Raw genomic sequence first — 26,615 nt, forward strand, 5'->3', positions numbered from 1 at the left:
CACAATGATCTTGCAAAGTCAGGTTACGTTCCACCACGTTTTACCATTGAAGCTAGCTTCTGGGCATGCGTAGATGAAAAAACGTCTTAGAAAACGACGTTTTTTGCTACACACGGTCAATTTCTGTGAGGTAAAAAGTGCACTTTTGAAAAACGACACATAAAATTGAAGCATGCTTCAATTTTTTTCTGTCGTTTTTTAGAAGACATAAAACGACGTTTTTGCCCACACACGGTCAATTAAATTGACGTTTTTGAAAATGACGTTTTTTTCCATCGCAGAAAGTGATGGTGTGTACGCGGCATTAGGCCTGCGGTAGATTTATTATGGCATTCGGCGAAATGACGAGGTACAATGTGTTTGTCCCTGCCCCCCTCTATTTTTCTCCTATGTTCCCCAAATCGTTGGCGGAGTGGTCGTATGGTGCGGCCTACATAGAGGAGCTGGCAGGGACAGATCAGTGCATAAACAACAAATTCGGTGCCACAATTATAAAAATCGCCACAAATGTACGTTTTTCCTTTTGTAGTGAATTGTTTTTGGCTGTGGTTTACAAAAGAACATGTTTTGCATGCAGCCTTTTTGCATTGAAACATCCCTTTGAGGCCCCGTACACACAACCGAGTTTCTCGGCAGAATTCAGCCAGAAACTCGGTCGGAGCTGTATCCTTCCGAGAAACCCGGCCGTGTGTACACTTTCGGCTGAGGAAACCGACGAGAATCTCGTCGGGCCAAATAGAGAACATGTTCTCTATTTCCTCGTTCCTCAATGGGAAAAGTTGACCCGCCGAGATTCTCGGTGGCTTCACAAGAAACTCGACGAGCAAAACAATGTGTTTTGCTCGTTGAGTTTCTCGGCCGTGTGTACGGGGCCTTAGAGATATCATAGGAACATATTCTGAAACGAATGTTGTTTTAAGCTTGCTAGGTGCTATTTTGTTTTTCAGGTTAGTGGCTCATCTATAGGTGGTTCTGGGAGTGTCTTCTAAAAGAACATCCCTGACTTTCCTCAGTGTCTTCCTTTAGCGCCGTGTCCTCCTCCGCCCCCCCTCGTCCCTCTCCGTGTGTCCCCGCTGTGTCGTCTTCCTCCTCCACCCCCCCTCGTCCTGATCTATATGTCTACATCCCCCACCCATGTGTTCACATTCCCCCGTGTGTTCACATTCCCCCCGTGTCTTCCTCCTCCTCCACCCTCCTCATCCTCCCTCCTATGAAGGACACTGAGGACAGTCAGGGATGATCGGTGCGGGGGGGGTCCAGCTGTGAGTACCGATCTCCCCTGCATGGCTTTTCAGGTGAAAGCCACAGGAGAGAGAGAAGCAGATGATGAAAAGCCATGCAGGGAGGATCGGTGCTCACAGCTTACCCTCCGTCGCACCGATCATCCCAGACTGTCACTGGAGATGGATGTGTGTACAGAAATGACAGCGCGCTCTGTTTTTACCAAGAACGCGATTTGCCTCTCTGTGCACGCTCTGTCCAAGGGAAGTGTAGAGGTGGGCAGGGAGTCTGCTGACATCATGACTCTTCCCACCAAGCGCCGATAACAGACCCACCCACTGAATCTGCTGTTTTTGGGGGCTTCTAACTGATAAACGGGACACATTTGACAGGTAAGGATGCATGCAGAAGGCATGAATAGCCTTATAGTTCAGCACTAAGGCAGTAGTTTATAATTGATGAGAGTGGGTTTACATCCAGTTTAAAGTGCATTGCATTAAGGCAGCCATTTTGTGCACAGCTCATTACTACACAGAATTTAGACATGTACCTTTTTTTTCAATGCAGAGCAAAGCAACAAATGGGATGTGCATATTGGTGTGCTGCAGTGCAGGTGCGTTTTCCACTTTTGTAGAAGGAGAAAATCAAAATAAATAAATGGCACTGCCATGCACTGCACCTCAGTATGTGTATTGCCATGCGTTATGGTAATACTTGGCAAAACGCACATTTTGCTGTACATTACCTTGAGCCAAAACAGAAAACAGATTTTACAAGATCTTATTTTTCATCTTCATAACCTTTAGCAATAATCAGAAACACATTAGATGATGTTTAAGAGATAATTTATTGAAAATAGACATATTTGAAAGAAATCAGCAAATCATTTTCTTTATGGTAAATTGATTAGTAAGTAAAAGCAGAATGTGTAGAGCAATTCATTTCAAGCAATAGATCAGTGTGTCCACACAATCCAATGACGGACAGCACCTGCAAGATATACATAAAACATTACTTTGGAATAATAAATATGTTACAATGTTTTAAGTCAAACATTGAATGTCTGTCAGTTAATTAAAGAGATGTAATTATGCAGGGTGACTTCAGCAAACAATATAAGGTCCCCCATTCCAGAATCCTAGGATGCAAATGCAAAACCAGTGACCTGAGCAGATTTTATTACCTAAATATAAAGGGATATTTATAAAGCAGTGAATATGACATGTGTCACTCCTGCACAGGGAAGATTTGCCTGCAGTGAATGTCACAGTAAGTGCTTTATAAATACACCTATTTATCTCAATTACAGGCAATCATTCCTCCATCCAGACTCCAACTATTATAAAAAGTTGTTAAGCCCCTATGAAGGGTGCACTTTGAACCCCAAAAATATGTTAGCTGTGTTCCATAATGTTTGTGACCAATAAACTATTTCTGGATCATAACAATGGTGTGGTGTTTCTCTTCTTACTATTCCTGAACATGGAACTCCAAAGGCCCAACCATGGCCCCTCACTTGAGCGAGTTGCCTAATAGAGAACACCCCAAACCCAATTTAGGACATCTAATATGAACCAGGGATCCATGTTTCCATTTCTCCTTCTATATAACATTCAAATCAAAGCAATCCCTGTGTGACTGATATCTCATCAGCTATTAAGCAGTTAGGCAGAGACATTGTAGTAGTGTATCTTATCTAAAAATGTCTATATTTAAAACAGTAAAAAATATGGCAAAGCAAGTATTAAAATGTGAGAAACTTTGCAAAATATGTGCTTCAAGAGACGAATAAGTACTTTAGTGAATCCTTTTTCCTATATACATTGTTTGTTTTGTGCTTTTGGCCTTTTTTAAATTAATGATCTATTCCCTGGTTTAAATATGTGTGGATATGATTTATTGTTTGTTAATTAATGAATACATTTATTTAATGAAACTATTAGTCACATCAGGTATTTAGGTAAACCAATTGTACTTTGGCCCTTTCCCCCTAATTACCAGCCCAGAGGGATTTAATGATCAACAGGAGAGTGAAAAAAAAATAAGCTCCTCTCTCAGGCTGGGTTCACACTACTACACTACTTTCATCCTACTTTGCTCTGCTACATTGGTCCTACATGTATCCTACATTGGTCCTACATCCATCCTACTTTCATGAACAGGATACTACTTTGGTCCGACTTCAATGATATTCAATGGGCCTGAAGTAGGATCAATGTAGGACCAAAAGTAGTACAGGGAGCATTTTCAAAGTCGGACCGACTTGTGTAGGACCAGTTAAGACGCTCTCATAGGGAAACATTGAACACAGAGCAAAGGAGGATGAAAGTAGTGTAGTAGTGTGAACCCAGCCTCAAAGCACAAAATTGGTGTCATCGGGCTGTTCTGCCCCTCATGGATACAGAGGGGGTATAGGGATCAGGAGAGTTTAAAGGATTCAATAGATGGGAAAAAATAGGCTGCATATTAACATATTCCCTACATTTCCATGCCATCTCTTACAGCACTGAGGAAGTGGACGATCATGATGCCCATAAGCACCTTGCTGGTGTCTCCACATTTTAGAGCCTCTCTATTAAAGCAAACATGTGATGCAGGGCTGCATGCAGAGAGGTGTTTTCCCTCTTGCTTTAGGGTACTGACTTATATGCCCATGGTGCTGGACTATCATTAAGATTTATTCATTCCAAATGAATTCCAAAATATGGCAGAAAAGAGTACTGGTTGGATAATAACCCAGAATTGCAAATTGTGGGAGAAGATTGGGTACATTTTCAAGAGAGTGGATTCTCTATAAATTGCACATCACTGTTCATTTTTGCCAAGAAGACTGTCCTAATATATGGCGATCCTCCTAAACAGCAGTTTGGTCTATTTTTATTGTACTAAAGACATATAGTCAAATTGTTTTACAGGAAAGTAACAAGGGAAATAAAAATGGGCACCACATAGTCCATGTCTATTGTTATTACTTTGTAAAATGTACATATTGAGATAACTACTTACCTATATCACCTTAACCTACGTTTAGGATTCCTCCCAGGCCTCCCACTACAGAACCAACTAATCCGAGTGGGACTGCAACAAGTCCAGTTACGGCTCCCAGAACAGTACCAACAAGGGAGGTAGTAATTGCTCCTAAAGTATTATGCAAAGTGAGCACAAGAATATTTACTGTACTCCCCTTGAACAAAAACAAAAAAAAAAAACGCATTAACAGAATGCACTTTTTCTTAAACAGACAATTACAAAATTTTCTGTCAATCTTTTTATTCTGGCATAATGCAGTAAAATAAAATTCAAAACACATTTACAATAAACAGTGGCAGCTAGTGATGGCTACATATTATCACATACCACTACCTGTCAAAACTCCATTAAAGGTCGGCCCTTCCCCCCCTGGCTGTAATGCCATAAAACCCAATAAACAAATACCTGTATGAAAAACAAAGTTACAGCAGATAATATACTGACCTTTCGAGCAGCTTCCATAGTGTATATTTGTGTGTTTGTGTGTTTGTGTGTTTTTGTGTGTGCTTTGGGGGTTGGGGGACTGATAACATCTTCATCCTGCTATTAAGCAAGTTATTGCAAAAGAAATGGTGGGGGGAACTTGGGTACTGTCATGGAAGCTATGTATTACTGTAATGCCACAATTTTAAAAGTTAAAAATACAGAATTGTCAGCTCACCCTAACAATCCAACACACAATAACAATATGAATGCTATGAGGTCACCCTTTTATAGAAAGGGGGCTGGATTATTCATTCCTTCAAACTCTCGGCTCTTGTGACTCTTGTGAGCTGATCAGGGGAAAAGCTAACCTGCAAACATTCTGACCACAAGTGTATGATTCACAATCTTCGTATATTGTGTAGATTCACTGCAAATGCAGGGGAGCAGCAGTCCTGAACCTTTTACATTGAATTTATTCTGAGTTCCCTGTAATGTGCTACACCCAGATTTTACAAGTCATCTGACATGCGATAAGAGAGTAGAAGAGTCACATTTGCTGAAGCTTGTGCTATGCGACTTCTTCTCTTTTTCTCTCTCTCTGCTCACATCACCAATCACATCAAATATTGTTGGCAGGACAGAATTTGATTAATGGTTGTAATACAGTCATATTTTACTGTATATAAGAGACACCAAAGAGCCAGTGTTGCCTTAGCCATCCTATCTTAGATTGCAATGTTTTGGCTGACCGCTAGGTGGCGCTTCCATTGCGGCCGGCGTAGATTATGTAAATTAGGGGATACGCCGATTCACAAATGTACGCCAGGCCTACGCCGTCGAATTACGTCGTTTCCGTAAGGCCTTAGGCGGCCTAAAGTTATTCCACCTATGAGGTGGAATAACAATGTTAAAGTATGGCCGCCGTTCCTGCCGCAAGGTTCGAAATTTTTGTGTCGTTTGCGTAAGTCGTCCGCGAATCGGGAGTCACGTCGTTTACGTCCACGTTGAAATCAATAGGCCCGTACGGCGTACTTAGCCGCAATGCGCACTGGGAAATGTAGTCGCCCGGCGCATGCGCAGTGTCAAAAAACGTCAAAAAACGTGAGGTCAAGCCTCATTTCCATACAACACGCCCCCCTCCAAGCAATTTGAATTAGGCGCCCTTACGCCCGCTCGTTTTAGGCTACGCCGCCGTAGATTAGCAGGTAAGTAGATTGTGAATCACTACTAGCCTAACTAATTTACGGCGGTGTAGCCTAAACAGGCTAGGCTAGGCCGCCCTAAAGTTACACCAATGTACGTGAATCTACCTATATGTGTACCTAATCCACACCCCACCCACACTGCACTCTATACCATACTTATTCCAAGCCTAGACTATATCTATACCAACCCTATATTGCATCAGTGGTGATGCGTCCATAACAGCGCACAGGCGCCGTCCCTTCTCTCCTTCCACCCCCTGCATTGCATGAATCTATCTATGGCCGCTGCTGCCACCCCCTATTCAGGTGCCCGGCGGCTTTTTGGGCACCAGGCGCCTATAGTACAGAGGCAGGGGTGTTTTTGAAGCACCTGATTAGATCCATAGGCACTAATAGGCATCAAAAAAGATAAACAGCGAGGCGAGCATCATGCTTGGCACTTGCTGTTCACCCAGCTGTGTTAGAAAAGCGAATGACTATTTGCTTTCCTAACACTGGACTACCTCTCAGCCAATCAGGTGCTCGGATCTGTTACCCGTCATCTGATTGGCTGAAACAACAGGTGCTGTGATTGGACGCCGAGGCGGGGGGCACAGTGGGAGCATTTGATGGGGCATAGTGGGAGCGTTTGATTGGCACAGTGGCTGCATTTGATGGGCACAGTGGCTGCGTTTGATGGTACAGTGGTTGCGTTTAATGGCACAGTGGCTGTGTTTGGTAGTAGAGTGGCTGCCTTTGATGGGCACAGTGGCTGCGTTTGAGGGCTCAGTGGCTGTGTTTGATGGCACAGTGAAGCTACAATTGATAGGGTTTTTTTCTCTGCATTTTTCAGTTTGTTTGCCCCCAAAAATTTGAGCACCAGTCACCACTGTATTGCATTATACTAAACCTTTACAAAATCTGAACCACATCTACCTTGCACCTGTGACAAGACTATACTGCACCTTTACTGTACATATACTGCATGCAGGTTAACTGGATCAAAGTCCCCTTTGTTCCCCTTCCCCCTATACCATCCTCCTTTTATTTTGAACAGTGCATACCTAGTCAGTCTAGCACCAGCATTTCTGACATACATGCAGTAAAGTTCCAGCACTCGGTAGAATAAAATTTACTGCTGCTCACTACTGAACCTGAGGTGGCCTTGCTACTATTTTTGCTGATCCGGTTGCCAAATGCCATCTTATCCTAGTTCTTACTGCAAATCACGTTGTATGCTATTTTTTTTATTACCATTTTTAATCTATTTAATACTTGCCTTGTTACCAAGCATATTGAGTGACAATATATTAAGTTTACCTGTACTACCTGGTTTGGTACCTGTTTTATTTAAAGTGGTTGTAAACCCACTTTGAAAAAAAATAACACCTGCAAGACAAAGGCATAATGAGCTAGTATGCATAGCTTACTAGCTCATTATGTAATACTCACCTGAGATCAAAGCCCTTGCTGCAGTGCCCGTACACAGCACCGGCCACTCCCGGGGGTTACTTCCGGGTATCGCGGCTCTGGCGCTGTGATTGGCCGGAGCCGTGATTACATCACTTCCGCGCATGCGTGTGGGAGCCGCCGGTAACGGCACACTCACTGAAGCAACGGCTCATACGTGCCATTGCTTTAGTTTGCTTCAGTGCACATGTGCCGATGATATTGGCACATGCAGGGGACATCTCCTAAATCGTGCAGGTTTAGGAGATTTCCAGGGTAGCTACAGGTAAGCCTTATTATAGGCTTACCTGTAGCAAAAAGTAGTCTGTAAGGGTTTACAACCACTTTAATATAGCACTACTATTGGGTACGAAGTATTACTTTCAGTGATTTCCTGTCATATTGTATGTTTGTACATTCAAACCTGGTGTGTCAGAGGGATTAAGGTTCTTAAGAAGGTTGAGGCAAAGAATAGAGGACCTGTCCTATCCAGTGGCCCCTACAGGGGTAGTGCTACAGAAATAAAACGCTAGAGGTGAAGTTTGGTCATCTTACCTGTTGAAATGGGAGAGAACGCTCTGAATTGCCATAGGCTGTATAATGTGGGCAGCATTTTATGAATGGGACATAAATCACAGGCCATGGTATGGAATAATACTGTAATGTAAAGCTTTATACATTCTCATCTATAAATATGCCCCTTATTTATGTGAAAGCCCCTAAGATTTAGCAGACAGGAATGTTCTGCAGTTTTTACCAAAACTATAGTTTCTTTCTAAATGAATAATAACAATATATATATATATATATATATATATATATATATATATATATATATATAGATATAGATATAGAGATATATATAGATATAGATATAGATATAGAGATAGACAGACAGATAGATAGATAGATAGATAGATAGATAGATAGATAGATAGATAGATAGATAGATAGATAGATAGATAGATAGATAGATAGATAGATAGATAGATACTGTATGTAATATAGCTTATGTAATATATACTCTATATATACTCTATATACAAGTACATTACATAAGCAGCACCAAAGCACCATAGCTGAGAGTAGAAATTATTTTACATATACTGTATAACTAGTAATTAAAATATTTACCAAAGTTTGAATTAGGGATATTAGTTCTCCCTTCAGAAGAATGCCAATTTGTGCCAAAAGTGCTTCCTGAAAGATACAAATATGGTACAATTGTTTCTTACAGATCATGCAAAAAAAAAAAAAAATATATATATATATATATATATATATATATATATATATATATATATATATATATATATATATATATATATATATAATTTTTGATACAATACAAGTGGTATAAAAATAAGCAAAGTCTCATACATCATGTAGCTTCAGTAAATTGGTGTTGTCTGAGATGCAAATTCATTGCTTACATAGTTAGTAAAATAGTTTGAATATCTGAGTTCCACTTGTTTTTCAGTTTATTAAAAGTCAGCAGCTACAAAAGTGTAGCTGCTGACTTTTAATAAACAGACACTCACCTTTCCCATGGTCCATCTATGCGACCGCCCGAGACCTCTCTCCTCTCCTCTCCTCTCCATGGTGCCGTCATAGCAACTGTGGGCACCCGACCGCGACAGCTTGCAGGTTCATGGCCAGGCACGCACTGCGCATGCGCGAGTCGAGCTACACTCTCCTAGTGGCCAGGCAATCTTTTGGGACCTGTGACGTGTTCCAGAAGATTGCAGAGAGGGAGGTGCTGCCTAGGGGGAGAGGAGGAGTCTCCTAGGCGGTTAGAAGATGACAACGGAAGTGGGACAGGAAGTACCTGTAGAAACCAGGTACCCGCTCCCCCTCCAAAAAAAAAAATGACATGCCAAATGTGGTTAATTAAACATAGGAGGTATGTAATATTTTAAAATGTATTTTGTATTATATGCTGAAATACTTTCTAAATAAAATAAAATAAAGTTTAAATAAAAAAAAAAGAGCTTCAAAGAGTATTGTGAGAAAGAGGAATTATTTGGGTACGTTTACACAGCCAGGCCCCAGAGCCAGAATTGAGCAAGGAACACTGAGCCTTAATCACATTAGCACTTTTCCAAACTTAGTCCACCCATAGATAGATTGAAATTCAGAACCGGGCACATTTCGATCCATCTAAGGGCAGGCTGGTTGTACCAAAGTAGATCTATTGATTGATTTCCTTACAACCAGACTGTCAGTTTTTCTTTTTCATATGATCACTGTCGCTGACAATAGCTGGCAGCAGTAATTACTGTATTCTGACGGCAGGGAAACCCCCCACTGTCAGAATACAATAATGCAGCAGGAGAAACTCCCCCATCAAGTGATTTTATTTCCTTCAACCTGGTTGAAGGAAAGAAAATAGTAAAATGTATGGCCAGCCTTACAATCCCTCCCTAATCCTAAAACTATAAAGTGTCCATCCCATTGCCTCCTATTTCTAAAACTCCCAGCCCATATAACTCTCCCTCAGCTACAATGTTCCACACCTCCTATACCAGTGATGTGATCCTTGGCACCCCAGATGTTTTGGGACTACATTTCCCATGATTCTCATGCACTCTGCAGTGAGCATCATGGGAAATATAGTTCCAAAACTTCTGCCAAGGTTTGCCATCACTGTCCTATACACTTTTTTCCTGCATTTACATGAATGTTGGTGGAAGGAACCACAGGATCATGTAGGAAACATGCTGCTCCACATACTCGGGAGTATTGAATAGCATCAGTGCCAGGAGCTTTTCTTGAGAGCAAAGTTTCAGCACAGCACCCAAGGTAGTTGCTCTAAATTGTTCAGCCCAATTAGGGTTGCTTCAAGAGCATCATTTAACACAAGTTGATGAGCCTTGCTTCTTCTTTCCTACAGATTTTGCCCATCACAATGTAAATTATGTATGAAAAGAAACAAGAGCATTTGTGAGTGCCATGACTGCCTACTGTCATGTCCAGGTTCAAAGGGGAACCAAAATTCCTCTCTAGTTGCTATGGGCAATACATATTTTCCTGTTGACACACTTTTCATACATCAGCCACTTTAGGTAAATTTTCGATTTTTTTTAAAAAGAACATTGGAAATACCTAGGTGACATTCCTGGAGACAATTATCTCTAAAAAGTATTTATTTTCATCTACCGTTGGTTACAATAAATGTAGTGTAATGTTTGGCAATGTGTATAGCCATATAACTTTTTACTCCTAAAAAAAACTTTAAAAAATATAAGCATGCATGATCACTTCACTGAGATCCAGTAGTATTGTACAGTTAACTTACCACTACCCGAGTAAGGCTGATCAGTAATTTGTCCACCTGTATTACACTCAGTAGTTCTGTAATCTTCCCCAACTGAAAAAAAAAAGTTATATCTTATTAAAAATTGCTGTACCATGTATCACATTTTAAATACTTTATATGCTTAAAAATAACAAACATGTCATACTTACTTCCACTGTGCAGTTTGTTTTGCAGAGTGGCCCCGGTCCTCCTCTTCTGGAGTCCCTCAGCGGCGTTGGTGGCTCCTCCCCGCATCGAGTGTCCATGTTGGAGAAGCGCTCTCCTTGATGGACACCTGTGCGGGCGCACTCCCGACTCCCGCATCTGTGTCCATTCACACAGAATGCAGGATTTGGCCCCGCCCCCCAGCACTGCGCCATTGGATTTGATTGACAGCAGCTGGAGCCAATGGCTGCACTGCTATTAATCTATCCAACCAGAACACGGTGTGCTCATTCCTGGTCAGAAGATTACAGCTTTCAGGTAAGTAAAATGAGGGGGGGGCTGGGGGGCTGAAGCACTACAGAAAGTTTTTTTTAAAGGTAAAAAAACACAAGGATTTACAACAAACTGTGGCCAACCTATGTACTTGAATGCCCTCATTCACTTCTGTATCTATAGGCATTATGGAAAAATGTATCTTTACAATTGTCCTTTTACTCTCTTTGGGTCAGAATCTTGACAGTCTGTCACCCTTGTATGGTACTGAAAAAGAAGGTGTTTATAAACTGTTAGAATCAAAACGTAGGCCTCATTTATACTGATAATCCTACTTTAGCCATCTGGGAAGTATAAACAGTTCACTTCCAGGTCACTTTTTATTGCATTCAGATGTTCCTACAGCAGACAGAAAAGAGTGTGAACCTAACAAGCTCATTGTACAGCCTCTTCATTGCTTCTATGCACCCCCGGTACATTGGCACCCTCGCATGCACACCCCCATCATCTTTCCCCAAGGGGACTCCATGATTGGTGCTTCTAGGTAGAGGGCAGGGAGTCCAAAGAACATCAATTAGCTGATCTTCCCTACCTAGTAAGAACTCGGAAGCAATGTGCATCACTTTTGTGTTCGGCAGTCACTTTTGTCACTTTTGTCAGCTGCTGTGGCCAGGGAAGAAAGTGATGGAGCGCAATCTGCACTTTATTAGCTTCAATGAGGGGGGGGGGGGCAACAAAAAACAACCTGTCACAACAAAATTGTTTTACATAGGGGACTTTTAGTCCATTCCGCCCCCACCTGCATTCACTTATGAACATAAACACACAAGCCTGGGACACTTATGTATGAAGACGTAGACTGCTGTATACAAGTTACATATCACAGTGCAAGCTGGAGTGAGGAGAAATAATTCTAGAGCCATTATTCATAGTTAACACTAAACCGATGACCTGTGGGAGTGCTTAAAGCATTGCCTATGGAACGATTTAGGGTACCAAAGTTTGTTGCCATTTCAATTGTGCACAATTTTAAGTCTTGACATATCATCTTTTAAACTTTACCATAGTTGGGTAATATATTGTGTCTGTGTTCCCTAAAAGTTTATTTTAGTATATCATTTAATGAAATTTACACTCGATAAACTGCTGCATAAATATTACGTGACATAAAAATTGCCACTACCACGATTTTATTCTCCTGGGCCTCTGCTGTAAAAAATATATAGTATTTGAGAGTTTTAACTAAATTTCGGGCCAGAAGTTATTTTAATCATGTGTGCAATGAAATGTAAAAATGGCTTTTGCAGCAAAAGAATAAAAGCAGGTTTAGGCATGCTTAGGCATGTTTAGTTGCATTTACATGCATTTAAGGCCTTGTTCACACAGGGCATATTGATGAATTTCCCTGTAGAGATTGCACAGGTGTTTTATGCATCCCTGTGCAGGCATTCCCATTGAATTCAATTGGGACACAACAGCTTCCTGGATACATTTGTTGCTCCCAATATGACATCCATGTGAGTGCGGGTGCATGTCCCCAAACTCGCACTGAATTCAGGGCCATGCATCCACACCCACACAGATATCATATTGGGAGCAGCAACTGTGCCTGTGCAGCTACTGTGTCCCGACACCTGTTCACACAGGGACCAGTGGATTTTTTTTTGTATTATTAATTTTTACAATTATATATTTTTTATTATTTTTTTTACAATTTATTTTTGTACTATTGATGAGAGGATGGGGTTTTATTTTTTAAATATATTTTTCACAGTGCTTTGGGAAAGGGGGTGGGGGGATGGGGTAGTGGTTGGTGTCAGTGGGGTAGTGGTCGATGTCAGTGGATGGTGTCAGTGGTCGGTGTCAATGGGGCAGTGGTCAGTCGGGTAGTGGTCGATTTCAGTGGACGATGTCAGTGGGGTAGTGGTCGGTGTCAGTGGACGATGTCGGTGGGGTAGTGGTCGGTGTCAGTGGACGATGTCAGTGGGGTAGTGGTCGGTGTCAGTGGACGATGTCAGTGGGGTAGTGGTCGGCGTCAGTGGACGATGTCAGTGTCAGTGGGGCAGTGGTTGGTGTCAGTGGACGATGTCAGTGGGGTAGTGGATGATGTCAGTGGGGTAGTGGTCAGTGTCATTGGACGATGTCAGTGGGGCAGTGGTCAGTGGGGTAGTGGTTGGTGTCAGTGGACGATGTCAGTGGGGTAGTGGACGATGTCAGTGGGGTAGTGGTTGGTGTCAGTGGGGTAGTGGTTGGTGTCAGTGGGCGATGTCAGTGGGGTAGTGGTCGGTGTCAGTGGCCGGTGTCAGTGGGGTAGTGGTCGGTGTCAGCGGACGGTGTCAGTGGGGTAGTGGTCAGTGTCAGTGGACGATGTCAGTGGGGTAGTTGTCGGTGTCAGTGGGGCAGTGGTCAGTGGGGTAGTGGTCGGTGTCAGTGGACGATGTCAGTGGGTTAGTGGTCAGTGTCAGTGGACAATGTCAGTGGGGTAGTGGTCAGTGGGGTAGTGGTCGGTGTCAATGGGGCAGTGGGGTAGTGCTCAGTGTCAGTGGACGATGTCAGTGGGGTAGTGGCTGATATCAGTGGACGATGTCATTGGGGTAGTGGTCGGTGTCAGTGGGGTAGTGGTCGGTGTTAGTGGACGATGTCAGTGGGGTAGTGGTTGGTGTCAGTGGACGATGTCAGTGGGGTAGTTGTCGGTGTTAGTGGGACAGTGGTCAGTGGGGTAGTGGTCAGTGTCAGTGGACGATGTCAGTGGGGTAGTGGTCGGTGTCAGTGGATGATGTCAGTGGGGTAGTGGTCAGTGTCAGTGGACGATGTCAGTGGAGTAGTGGTCGGTGTCAGTGGGGTAGTGGTCGGTGTTAGCGGTCTTGGGGCTCTGGACCGTGTCAGTATGGGGGCGCGGTTGTTGTGTCAGTTGTTTTATTGTTTTATTTTTTCAATTTCATTTCTTTATCTTTTTTTTTTTTTTTTTTTTCAATTTTGGATCTTTATTTTCTATATCAGCCCTGTTTGGGGTGTTGGTGACATGCCAGGGGTCTAAACAGAGACCCCTGGCCTCTCCCATTTGAGACAGAGAAAGGGACAGAGGGCATTCATTCACCTGTCATTTTCTCTGCACAGAAGATGAATGGAGGGAAGACAGCATCTCCCCTCCATTCATAAACTGAGCATAGTAACACACAGGTTACTCTGCTCAGTTATCACAGGACGCACATCGATCGGTAACGAGCGCTATGTGTCCCGTTCAGAAAAGAAAGGGGCTGGTAATTGACATACCAGCTCCTTTCTCCGCTCTCCATCCTGATAGATCTACCCGCTCGCCCCGCACCCCCTCACAGCCCTCGGGAGAGGAGACAGAGGGGAGGGAAAACGGCGGATGAGGAGGGCGGAGGAGGAGGAAGACACGGGGGGAATGTGAACACACGAGAAAATGTGAACACACGGGTGGGGGATGTAGACATATAGATTAGGACGAGGGGGGGCGGAGGAGGAACAAGGCACAGCAGGGAAAGACGGAGATGGACGAGGGGGGTGGAGGAGGACACGGCGCTGAAGGAAGACACTCAGGGATGGACAGTCAGGGATGATCGGTGCAAAGGGGGGGTCAGCTGTGAGCACCGATCCCCCTGCATGGCTTTTCAGGTGAAAGCCACGGGAGGGAGAGAAGCAGATGATGAAAAGCCATGCAGGGAGGATCGGTGCTCACAGCTTACCCTCTGTCGCACCGATCATCCCAGACTGTCACTGGAGATGGATGTGTGTACAGAAATGACAGGGGGCCGTGAGCGCGCTCTGTTTTTACCAAGAACACGCTTTGCCTCTCTGTGCACGCTCTGGCCAAGGGGAGTGTAGAGGTGGGCAGGGAGTCTGCTGACATCATGACTCCGCCTACCAAGCGCCGATAACAGACCCACCCACTGAATCTGCTGTTTTTGGGGGCTTCTAACTGATAAACGATACACATTTGACAGGTAAGGATGCATGTAGGAGGCATGTAGAGCCTTATAGTTCAGCACTATGGCATTAGTTAATAATTGATGAAAGTGGGTTTACATCCAAGAATTTTAATGAAGTTAAGAGAACCCCTGTGAATGTACTTAGTTTATCCCAACACCTGTCACTTTTGATCTATATGTCAATGTAGGGAAAATGTATACAGAGGAAACACATAAAAGAATCTTGGATGTAATAGCGGCCTTGTAATAGAAATAGCATCCAATTTTAGAATTGTGTTGTTCCTGCCATATAACTTACTTCTAACTAAGTAGAACTTTAACATTTAAAATAAACCTGTGCTTAGATATATATGTAGGCTGTCAATACTGAGCCCTTTCTGAATATACAATTTCCCTGGCTTTCTGTAGATTTAACACTTTATAAATCACTGACCCAGAACAAGCACCCAGATTAGAAAGTTAGATTGAAGGCAGAACTCCTCATCTGCATACGTGTTTTTAGTCAGTCTTCATAGGTAATAAAGCTGGTGGATCAGCATGACAGCCAGGTAACTCGCATTTAAATAAGAAGTTTTCTTCCAAGGATAAACAAAAACATTTTCTTTGTTTGCATTATGAGAACCCCTTTTTACATGATTTACATTTGTCATTGAGATGAATACAAAGTTACCTTTAACAAGTTTAGAGCATCAAGTGGAAGTTCCTGGAAAAAAGAAGAAGGACATAGTGATTCTATATTCAGAACACACCTGGTGTTTTCGTGGTTGCAAAGAAACAATATTATTTAGGGTAGTTTTAGAATATTCTAGCTAGCTGTGTTTTTGTTTTTGTTTTTTGTATTAATGAACAAAAGGAATAAAAACAAAAGTTTCCTAGTTGGTTGTGTTTTTCTATTATGAGCACAAAGAATAAAAACCCAAAAATTGACGTTAAGAGTCGGTTCACACTAGGGCGACACGACTTCCAGCGCGACTTTCAGAGGCGACTCCGACACGACTTGAGCATGAACCACAGGGCGATCTGGGGCGATTTACAACACGACTTGAAGTCGTCTCCAGGACTTTCCAGTGGCCAATCAAACAACAATCAGCTCTAGGGGAGGGAGGGGGAAGGAGAGGTTTGCCTGTGAAATGTATGTTATCTTCCTGGAAAGTCGCTTCAGTTAAGACAGTGATCAGACTTGGATCAGACTTGGATCAGACTTCCATTGAAATCAATGGGTACAAATGGCCTACAAGTCGGATTGAAGTAGTACATGAACTTCTTTTGAAGTCGGAGCGACTTGAGTAGTGTGTATTAACACCGCTCCCATTCACTTGCATTGTTTTTCTCGACAGCGCGACTTGAGGCGACTTCAAGTCAGATCCCAAGTCGCCCCAGTGTGAACCGGCTCTTAACCTCCCTGGCGGTATGATTCTTTCAGAAAAAAGATGCTGAAAGCAGTACCATTATTTGCAAGGAAATTTGGTGTTTTATACTGTAGGCCTGCAATTCTTAGGAATAACTCACTTAAATCTGACCAAACAAGATTCTAATAGGCATCCCAGGTATGACATTTTTTTTAAAAACAAAATTATAAATTATAATATAATAAATAATTATAAATAATTATAACAAATAATAATATAATTAATTATAATAAAAATTATTCAATAATGTAATCAAATCAAAATCACTGAAATTTGCTCAGTTGCAGAATTGTCGCTGTCATTATTTATTTATTTTTATAACGAATTTCCCCACAAATCGCTATCGCACAATTCTGCAAGTGATTATAATTTATTATCGCTGTTTTTAGCTGCTCTAAAACTATTTTTGACATAAAGGGACACTTTTGGTTGCTATGGACAATCTACAGTTTGCAGGCAGAAAGAAAAGTTTTTATTATATAAAAGTACATGTAGGGCACTGGGCAGACCACTAGGGACAAGGGGGGTGTGTATTTTTTACATACAGTACTGTAATCTATAAGATTACAGTATACTGTATGTAATGTGTTTGTTTACGTTTTTGAATTTGGCACCGTTCTCCGCTCCCATGCTTGGTAACGTCGCAGGGAACGGAGATCGGCGGCACAGGAGGATGCTGTGTGAATCCCGCTCGCTCACACAGCTGGATCCAGGGACAAGGTAAGTAAACAATGCCTGTGGATCCAGCGAGGCGAGCCCGAGTCTGACTCTGGGTTACCGCTCGCAGCATGAAAATCTAACCCCGAGTCAGACTCGGGAATACCGCCAGGCAGGTTAGGGTTAGAAAAATAGAAATGGAAAAAATTCAACTGCAAAACAAAAGAAAATGGTAGAAGGAAAAGAAGGAACTTTGTAGGGTTGAAAGGGGAAGCTAAGGGCTAATACAAGGCTATAAAGGAACATATAAAATAAAAACACAATTTTTTTACTTGTCACTGTTTACTTGGGTTTATCCTTCGATTTGAAGTTACGTTGGGGTGATTTACTAAAACTGGAGAGTGCAAAATATGGTGCCGCTGTGCATGGTAGCCAATCAGCTTCTAACTTCAGCTTGTTCAATTAAACTTTGACCAGAAAAAAAATAAAAAAAACCCTGCAAGCTGATTGGTTTCTGTGCAGAGCTGAACCAGATTTTGCGCTCCCCCAGTTTTAGTATATCTACCCCTTTGTATCTCCATCTCAGATCTGAACAGTGTTCTTAAAAACTGTGCCAGAAGGTCTGTTTTTTGACAGCAGCATCTGTATCATATGCCATATTCATACAGCAACTCCTGGCTTTTATATGACAGCTGAGAATTGCTGACAGATGCAGGGAAGGGGAGCTACAGTACAGTGGGACTGAAGAAAAGGACTTATTAGACACATCCTGTATACTTTGATTATGTTATTTTTTGCCTTCCCAATGTCAACAATTGGTGGATGAGTAAACAGGCAAGGATATCCAAAAATGCATTTGTACAATATGTAGCTGTGCTTTATGAATGTGCCAGAAGCTTTTCTTTTTTCTTAAGAATTGATATGGGCATGTTAAGACTTTAAAAATTGGCTTGTAAGGTTTGTTTACACCTATGCGAATTGAATGCGGTTTTTCCCTGCATCCAATTTGCCTAGCAGGAGAATGTGATTGGCTCTCTATGGAGCCGGTTCACATATCTCCACAGCAGGTCCAGTGCGATTTGCAGGAAAAACATGTGCCTTTTTTGGTCCATTTCAGGTCCGAATTCAGCCCAAAATACGGGCTGAAATTGGACCTGACAAGGTGAACCAGGACGCCCCGGACCCTGCTGTGCGACGGATCCATCTTAGGTGTGAACCCAGTCTAAGTGAAGATGTAGAAGGGCACAAAAAACTCAAATTAAATCATGTTGAAAGTTGATCAAACCAAATCCAGTTAGTTATACCAGTAGTTCAAAGACATCATTCAGTGTACAACCAAGATCCATGGCTAGCAATTTCTGAAAAAAATAAAAATATATACAAAGTGCATGCTTAAAAAGATATACTATACATTGTGACATTTACAAGTTTTGAAAACATATTTAAACTGGATCTGAACTCAAAAGTAAATATTTGCTATGTTATAGGGAGCATCTAGAAATGGAAATGATGCTTAAGCAGTACTCTAAAAATGTACATTTGGATGGAATTTCATATAAGGATAGCAGTTGAAATAGCCTTTGCCTAAGCTTAGAGACAACTTGCAATACGAGTGAATAGTCTTTTGTTCTCTGCTTGCCTTTTTTTGGACACAGTCTTCACAGCTTTGGTCCTCTTTAGAGAATAAGGTGTATGGAGCATTACTAATGCAGGGGCAGGCAACATATAAAACCTGGTTAGTAGATGGCCTTTCCATCTTCTTTAGGGCAAGTTCACACCAGATGCAGTCAAGTGCATTTTTTTCTGCATCAGAAACGAATAGAAAGTAGGTTATATGGTTTTCAATGGCATAGTTCACACTGGAATGCACCGGAATGCACCTAAGTCCACCAAAAACGCACTGGAACACACTTGTCCTTGTTAAGGTTAATAAAAAAAAGAGGGGTGAAAAAAGGCACTGGACTGCATCAAAAACTTACCAAAAACGCATCAAAAACGCGCATGATAAACAGCACCTGGAACGCATCCGGATTGACTTTCTATGGTGTGAACTGGCCCTTAACACTTAAACAATATGCATTATTTTAGTTATATTAGTGTTAGAATGAGCTCCACGTGGTTCTTAAAATCATATGTTTTATTAAACTACAGTAAAATCTTAGATTGCGAGCATAATTTGTTCCGGAAACGTGCTTGTAATCCAAAGCACTTCTATATCAAAGCAAATTTTTCTATAAGAAACAATGGAAAACTCAGATGATTCATTCCACAACACTTTATTCATAAGTCCTTCAGTCTATAGTTCATATAAAAAGATTATAGAAATGTGACTTCGAGGCAACTTCGAGACACTGTCCATTAAAATCTATGGGCACAAGTTGTATAGAAATCGCCTTGAAGTAGCACATGAACCGTTTCTAAAATCGGAGCAACTTCAGTAGTGCTAATTAAGACAGCTCTACTTGACTAAAATGGGATTTCAAATGTCACGTGACTTGGAGTGTCACAAGTCGGATCCCAAGTAAAATGTTGTAACTTCATTAAATGTAACCATATTGCTACACTTAGAGGTGCCTCACTTCTCTTTAATTATCAATTGTAACATGACACTACTCATAATTCAAGGCCTCACTCGTTTATCAAGAAAAAGTGTTGCTCGTCTTGTAAAACACTCACAGACCAAGTTACTCGCAATCCAAGGTTTAACTGTAAGGCCTTGTACACACGGCCAGACATGTCCAATGAAAACGGTCCGTTTTCATCGGACATGTCTGCTGGGAGGTTTTGGTCTGATGTGTGTACACACCATCAGACCAAAATCCCCGCGGACAGAGAATGCGGTGGCGTATACGACACCGACGTTCTCTGACGCGGAAGTTCAATGCTTCCACGCATGCGTCGAATCAATTCGACGCATGTGCGGGATTTCGGGCCGCTGGTTATACGTCATAACCAGCGGACATGTCCGATGAGTCATACTGACCATCGGACATGTCCGACGGACATGGTTCCAGCGGACAAGTTTCTTAGCATGCTAAGAAACTTTTGTTCGCTGGAAACCTGTCCGCTCGGCCAGGAATCCGGTCCGCGGACCAGTTTCAGCAGACATGTTCGGTCGTGTGTACGAGGCCTCATACCATTTATTAGATAGTTGTTGCTTCTTTAAAAAATATCTTATTTATTGAATTAAAGGTCAAATTTTCTATTTTGGTCAAATTACCCTATTTTTTGGCAAAGATCTCCTCTTGCAAGTCAAAAAAACAAAATCACTTTCTCAAAGATAGATTCTGCCTTAAAGGATCACTAAAGGAATTTTTTTTTAAGCTAAATAGCTTCCTTTACCGTACTGCTGTACTGGTTTCATGTCCTCATTGTTCGTTTTTGCTTTGAAGTTGCTGTAATTCTGCTGTGATCTCCACACTTCCTGGTTGCCTGTTTCCTTATAACCACAGTACTGGGAGCTTTTCACGGTGGTCTAAGCTGTCATTACTGTGTGTCTAAAACTTAACAGAACCAATCAGATTCATTTTAAAAACAAAACACTGCCCTGGATTTGTTTGTTTTTTGTTCTGTGTGTCTCTCTAGTTCACAGGAACATGAAACCAGTTTAAAAGTGAAACTAACCTGCAGGCACATTATAGGATTGATTTGTATCTATTTGTAATCATTTTTAAAAGGAATCAGTTAACTTTTATGTCTCTATACCCTGTAAACAGTCATTTCAGCAAAAAAAAAATCCTTTAGTAACCCTTTAAGGATGATAAATCCATTAGGGAAGCATTACACTATCATTTGACTTTTCATTTGCTTTGGAACTTGAATGGAGCTATTTATTCTGATGGGAAATATCACCAACCACACCGAACAGAAATTTTACATTTAAATGGAACCCTAAGGCTAGGTTCACACTTGTATGGATCCTGTTTGTTTGCCTGGGCACAGCAGCCCATTCATTTGAATCAGATGCTGTACCTGCAGGAAACGCAGGGAAAAAGCCCCCAATCCTTTTGTGCACCTAAAAATGCACTGCGTTTTTTAATGCTTGAGGGTGACATTAAAAATGATTTGCACCTCCGCACGTTTCCTAACTCACAGCATGCTTTGCCTGCGAGTTAGGAACGTATTCAATAATGCCTGGATTCCTCACCTGCACAGATGTGAATCAAGCCTTATAGTTTAAATAAAAAATTAACAAAAATAAAAATAATCTAAATTACCAAGGTATGTATTAGGTCTTCCGCTAGGCATACTTCTCTTGTTTTCCTTTCCGGTTCAGGACATTTCTGCAAAAAGTACACACATTTAAAATAATCTAGTAAACACATGCTGTATATTGGGTATACATGGCATACTTTTTGAAGATGTTAGTACAAATCTATCTTTCTATCTAGTTTGATTTTACAAAAGCGTATTCTCTGAGCTTAGTAAATAAGGTGAAATAGTTTTTGCTTCAATCAACCAGCCCTCTGCCAGCAAAAATGAAACCCTGTTTATTTTTTTATTTTAGTTGATAGTATATTCAAAGTGGACATAGACCTTTTTTTTGAACATTCACTATGCAAAGTGAACATACATTTTGAAGGCATTAATTCAAGTAAGCGTCTCATCAAGTCAAACCCCAATATACCCACAATGGTGTGCATCATCCTACCAATACTCAGTCATTTGAATACCCAGTGGAGTTTTCAAAAGGAAGGGTATGTCTGCATGAAGAGTACCAAATAACTGAAATCCTCACTGAAAACAATGTATGTACAACATATATCACCAGGCCATTTTTCATTTGCATTTTAGTTTATGAAGTCAGGCAGCAACGAGTCTATACATGGGTATTTTAACCAGCATCAAGCTGCTTTTGCATTCCCATTGACTGGCATGGAAAGGGAAGCATTCTGATCTGAACCAATGTTCATGTGCATAGGTTCTTATAGATTGTTCACATTGTATTATATGCAGGACAACATTCAATTCCAAGTTTTTCTAAAGGCAGCACTCCACCCATGGCTAATGCCTAAGATACAATAAGCAGCTGTGGTTTGTATGCACCATCACAAGGGAAAGTCATTAGGAAATGTTCTATTGCCCTTTTGAGGCAAGTGCAAAACCACAGACTTACAGGAAGAGAGACTGAAATGGGCAACATGAAGCTCCCTCTTCAAAACTCTTGTGGTCCACTGTGTTGTGTCACTATCAGTTGTCATTGTGCATTGATGTGTCATTCTAAATTAATGGCACAAGTGCCATATGGTTTGGTAAATACATGGAAAACAGTGCTTTCTATTTAATATATAATATTTCAAAACATTTTATTTAAATTTACCTTCAAATGTTCAGCTTTTTCCACAGCTGCCTGCACGCAACGGACATAGATCTGAGCTTTATCTTTCTGAGAACAAATTGTAAACAAAGTAAGGGAAACAAATAAAAACACAAAAATAAAAGATAACTCAGAGGGCTGAAAACATTGTTTGAGATTTCAGTTAAATTCACAGGAAGCCTTAAAGTGGTTGTAAAGTCAGAATGTTTTCTATCTTAAAGGGGATGTAAAGGTTTGTGTTTTTTCACCTTAATGCATCCTATGCATCCCCCCATAACTGATCACCCACTTCCTCTATAATATGATTTTAAGAGCATTAATAGTTTTGATCCTACCCATAGATACAATATATATGTTTTTTTTTTTTTACTTTCCTGTCAGTCAAAGCCACTATAAGAAAAATTACCTGAACACTTATGGTAGGGAGAAGAAGATGCTGAGGTAAGAGTGGCTTTGTACAACAATATTTGTCTCTGCACTCGCAGAATGCTGGCAAATTAATTAGAAGGAGCAACTGATAAGTGCACAGATGAAAAAATAATTTTAGTAACTTTACAATGTAAAAGTCTATTTGTGAACACTGCGGTATCTTACAGTAGCTACACTATTGAATTTTGCAGTATGGCAACAACAGTGCTGGAGGGCAAGGCACAAAGAACGTATTGATCAGCTGGACAATATTAGAGGATAAGTCAAAGTGGTTCTAAAGGTTCAAGTTTTTTTACGTTCATGTATTATTGGCAAGAGCCCAGAGAGGATGCATTTTTTTTAAATTCTGACAGCGAGTGCAGGGAGAAAAACCCACACTCACTGTCACAATGAGGGATGGGGGAGGGGGGTTGGTCTGGGAGGTGCAGGACTTGATGCAACATTAACATATTACATGTTACACCCTGAACACATGCTTGAACAATACTTGAGGCAAATATTGATATTAGGTTTAATTAGGGTGTATTTAATAAAAATTACTCTAGTACATCTTCTAATGTAATGTTGGAGGGCATGCTTAAGGGGATGCAAATACTAGCTTTCAGAATGTCAGCTTTTACATGGGAATCTTGGGTTTGTCTGGTGGAACATCAGAAAACCAAGAAACTTACTTAAAGTGGAAGTAAAGCCTCTGATTGTTTTCAGCCAAGGAAGCTGCTATCTTGACCACTGTTTAATTTACAACTGCCATGATGCTGCACATCTAATCGGAGGGTTACATACACTGCACGTGACGGAACTGTAACTTATTTGAAATAGTTAGATGGATGGGTTTACTTCTGCTTTAAGTATTTAATACTAAATTCTTATGAGCACTAATTAGAAATCACCCAGTAAATGACAATTCTTCAGTTCAAGAGGATGAATGTTCTGTTATACGTGAAGTTTTAAGTGTGAACACTCTAAATAAAAACCATACAATATACTATACAACCAAATCACAATAATATATGGGTTTCTTACTGGCAACGGATTCAGTCTAGATTGCAGACCATTACTTGTTTCTAAAAAAGAAATATTGGAAGATGTATTAATAGTGGGGAAAAAAGTGGTTAGCACACCTGCCTTGCAGCACTGGGAACCTCTGTGTGAATCCTGTACTCCTTGTGCTTTCATTGGTTTCCATCAGGTATTCCAATTTCCTCCCACTCTCTAAAGACTTGTTGATAGTTTAAATGCCTCCTATCTAAATTTGCCCTAATATATTTATGCTTGTAAAATAGTGTCTTGTCTGATGTGAATGAACGTAAGCACGTCATAAATTAATGGTGATATTAAAACACCTGTAATAATTTAAATAAGCATTCCAGATTTTAGAAATGAAACAAGATCTATGAATGGAGGATAGGGAATGATTTAAAGGTTTACCCCCTCCATTCATAGAAGCTATAGTAACGGCTTCTATGAATAGAGGAGCTAGGTGGAAAGGATGAGCATAGTCGGGTACTCTTGATGAGTGCCTGTCATATCTCCCTCAGTTCAGTTAAGCTCTGCTGCACCAGCAGATTACGGCGGCAAGGGTGGAGGAAGCATTGGTGTTTCTTCTAAACCAGGACACAGCAGCACAAGGGACACATCTCACTGAAAGTAAGTAATAACTCTTGTGTCAATTTTTAATCAAACTTAGGCTTTAAATGCTATTACGCAGTAATGAAATTATTTGTATTTAGACCCTGAGGTACAGTTAAAGAATGTAAACCCAACATTTCATATTCATGATATGTGCCTGCTGTACCATGTACTTGTATTAAAAAGAATCCTGTTCTTTTTATATTGCTTCTTGTGTGTGAAATTCCCAGGGTTCCTGCCAGTCACTCTGCTTTCCTATTAAAAAAAATGACCACACTAGGCGTGAGAGCATGGTGCTCAGAACTCAGCCTGGTCTCCTCCAATGATCTGACTTGTGCTGACATGCCCCCCTCCCACCTGCACTGCCATACATTGGGAAGTTCAGTGGGTATTTGATCACTTATAAAAAAGGGAAAAAAGTTATTTATTTTATGTATATGTATGAATACACAAATGTTTTGCCTTTCATTTCTATTTTAAACTGAATAGGTTATTTTACAAGGTGAGGGTTTACATATACTTTAAGCATTAGACCAAACCCATCATTTATAAAGTTATACTCCCTTATTAGTTTTTGACCTGTGGCTGTGATCTTTGAGAACAGCTGGAATACATGCATTGTTTGTAATACTATACATAGATTTGAGAACATTTTTATTGACCTATATGTTAACCCAGTCACTAAAATCTCATACAAGCTTTATCATGTTAAAGTAATTTCAAAAGTAATGTTTTTTTTTCAGCTTGGCTTTCTTTAAAATAAAATCTGGTGATGTTTCCATTAAAACACTGTTATAGGGTAACAATGGACTGTCCCTGTTTCCCAGTTCTGCTTCTACTGTCTCCCTATCACAGCCTCTTCTTAAGAGGAATATAGACAGATCTGTACATTGCAAAGGCATCTTCTACCTTTGTTACCATTAAACTTATTTAGATAAATGGCATTCAATAGTTGAATCCTTGCAGACAGGCAGTAGCATCAAATGAGCTGCAGGAACTCAGCAGTGCTCATGTGCAAACAATAAAATAAAAATCTATGCATAGTGATTTAGCAGATTGTCATTGATTTAGGGTTTCCATCTTTTTCAAATATTAATATATTAAAAGATACATTGTCAAGAGCTGCTCTTACCAATAAAGCTGGAGATGCCCAAAAGAAGGAAAATCACAGCAATCTTCATGATGGCGCAAAATGTGCGTAAAGCTATTAAACCTAACAGAATGTAATTGCTCTCTGAAGTCTAAAGCATTCACCATCCCCTTTATATACATCCAGAATGATGCTTAAGGCAGATCTTGTCATCTTCCTTGTTTGTTGATTGGCAAGGAATTAATTATTGTCAGAATTCCAGCATCCTATGACCAGGATGTTGTGACATTTATATGTATATTCAGAGAACATTTGTTCTAATTTTGTAGGATCTAATTATTTAAGCCAACATTCCTTTTTATACACAATGATTATGAAACTAAACAAATAGGCTTGCATTGTATCCCACAAGGTCCATGAGAATAGGTCCACAAAAGCAGAGTTAAAGTGACTGCTTTAAGAGTCTCATGCCATAGCCATCAATGTATATTGAGAAGGTTTGAAGTTTAAGTATTACCCTTTTATTGGCTAACTACAGTATGCAAACTTTCTGGACTTACTCAGTTTTTGTAGAAGCTACATCTACCATATTAATAGTTTTCAGGGAGAGCCTCAAATACAGTCTTGCTTTTTTAAGTTTCTGAAAAAGTCATCTATTAGGAAATTATTTTCAGTCAGGGGTATATGACTACCATTGACCACCAAAGTAAAGAGGTCTATCATTATGGGGTGTTTAAAATGCTCTGCCCTTTCACACTGGGACGTTTTCCGAGCGTTATTCGAGCGTTTCTGAGCGTTATTCGAGCGTTATCCGAGCGAAGCCTCATCTGCGATCCCAATGTGCTGGTAAAGCACCGCTAAGACCCTAACGTTTTAGGGCGTTTTTGCAGTGCCTCGGTGTGAAAGGGTAATGCGTTTTTACAGTGCTTTATATTCATTTCAATGGAGAGGGTCGTTTTTGGAGCGTTTTTTTCAGCGCCCAAAAGCTGCTCCAAAGATGCTGCTTGCAGGACTTTTCTCAACGCCCTGCCAGTGCAACGCCTCAGTGTAAAAGGGTAAGGCGTTTTTACAGCGCTTTAAATTCA

At 40.9% G+C, this 26,615-nt stretch overlaps 1 protein-coding gene across 1 annotated transcript; it reads right to left on the reverse strand.

Annotated features, from left to right (window-relative positions):
• Positions 1–2,049: 2,049 nt before the first annotated feature.
• On the reverse strand, positions 2,050–25,688 carry LOC120932244. The gene is made up of 10 exons (XM_040344493.1): positions 25,573–25,688; positions 23,835–23,875; positions 22,386–22,451; positions 21,283–21,348; positions 18,370–18,423; positions 15,670–15,702; positions 10,609–10,680; positions 8,445–8,510; positions 4,228–4,405; positions 2,050–2,211 (listed from the first exon to the last, which is right to left on the reverse strand). The coding sequence occupies exons 1-9, from the start codon at positions 25,619–25,621 to the stop codon at positions 4,238–4,240; spliced, it is 615 nt and encodes a 204-aa protein (XP_040200427.1). The 5' UTR covers positions 25,622–25,688; the 3' UTR covers positions 2,050–2,211; positions 4,228–4,237.
• Positions 25,689–26,615: the final 927 nt, after the last annotated feature.

Source organism: Rana temporaria, chromosome 3, assembly GCF_905171775.1.
Source record: "Rana temporaria chromosome 3, aRanTem1.1, whole genome shotgun sequence".
Taxonomy (NCBI): domain Eukaryota; kingdom Metazoa; phylum Chordata; class Amphibia; order Anura; family Ranidae; genus Rana; species Rana temporaria.

What these genes read in the sequence shown, in the direction of transcription:
- LOC120932244 (XM_040344493.1), bottom strand. Translation starts at nt 25,621, where the DNA reads ATGAAGATTGCTGTGATTTTCCTTCTTTTGGGCATCTCCAGCTTTATT. An exon ending in CTAGACTGAATCCGTTGCCA is followed by an intron (nt 22,452 to 23,834) that starts GTAAGAAACCCA and finishes ATTTGTTCTCAG; the next exon opens with AAAGATAAAGCTCAGATCTA. An exon ending in TCAGCCTTACTCGGGTAGTG is followed by an intron (nt 8,511 to 10,608) that starts GTAAGTTAACTG and finishes TGTATCTTTCAG; the next exon opens with GAAGCACTTTTGGCACAAAT.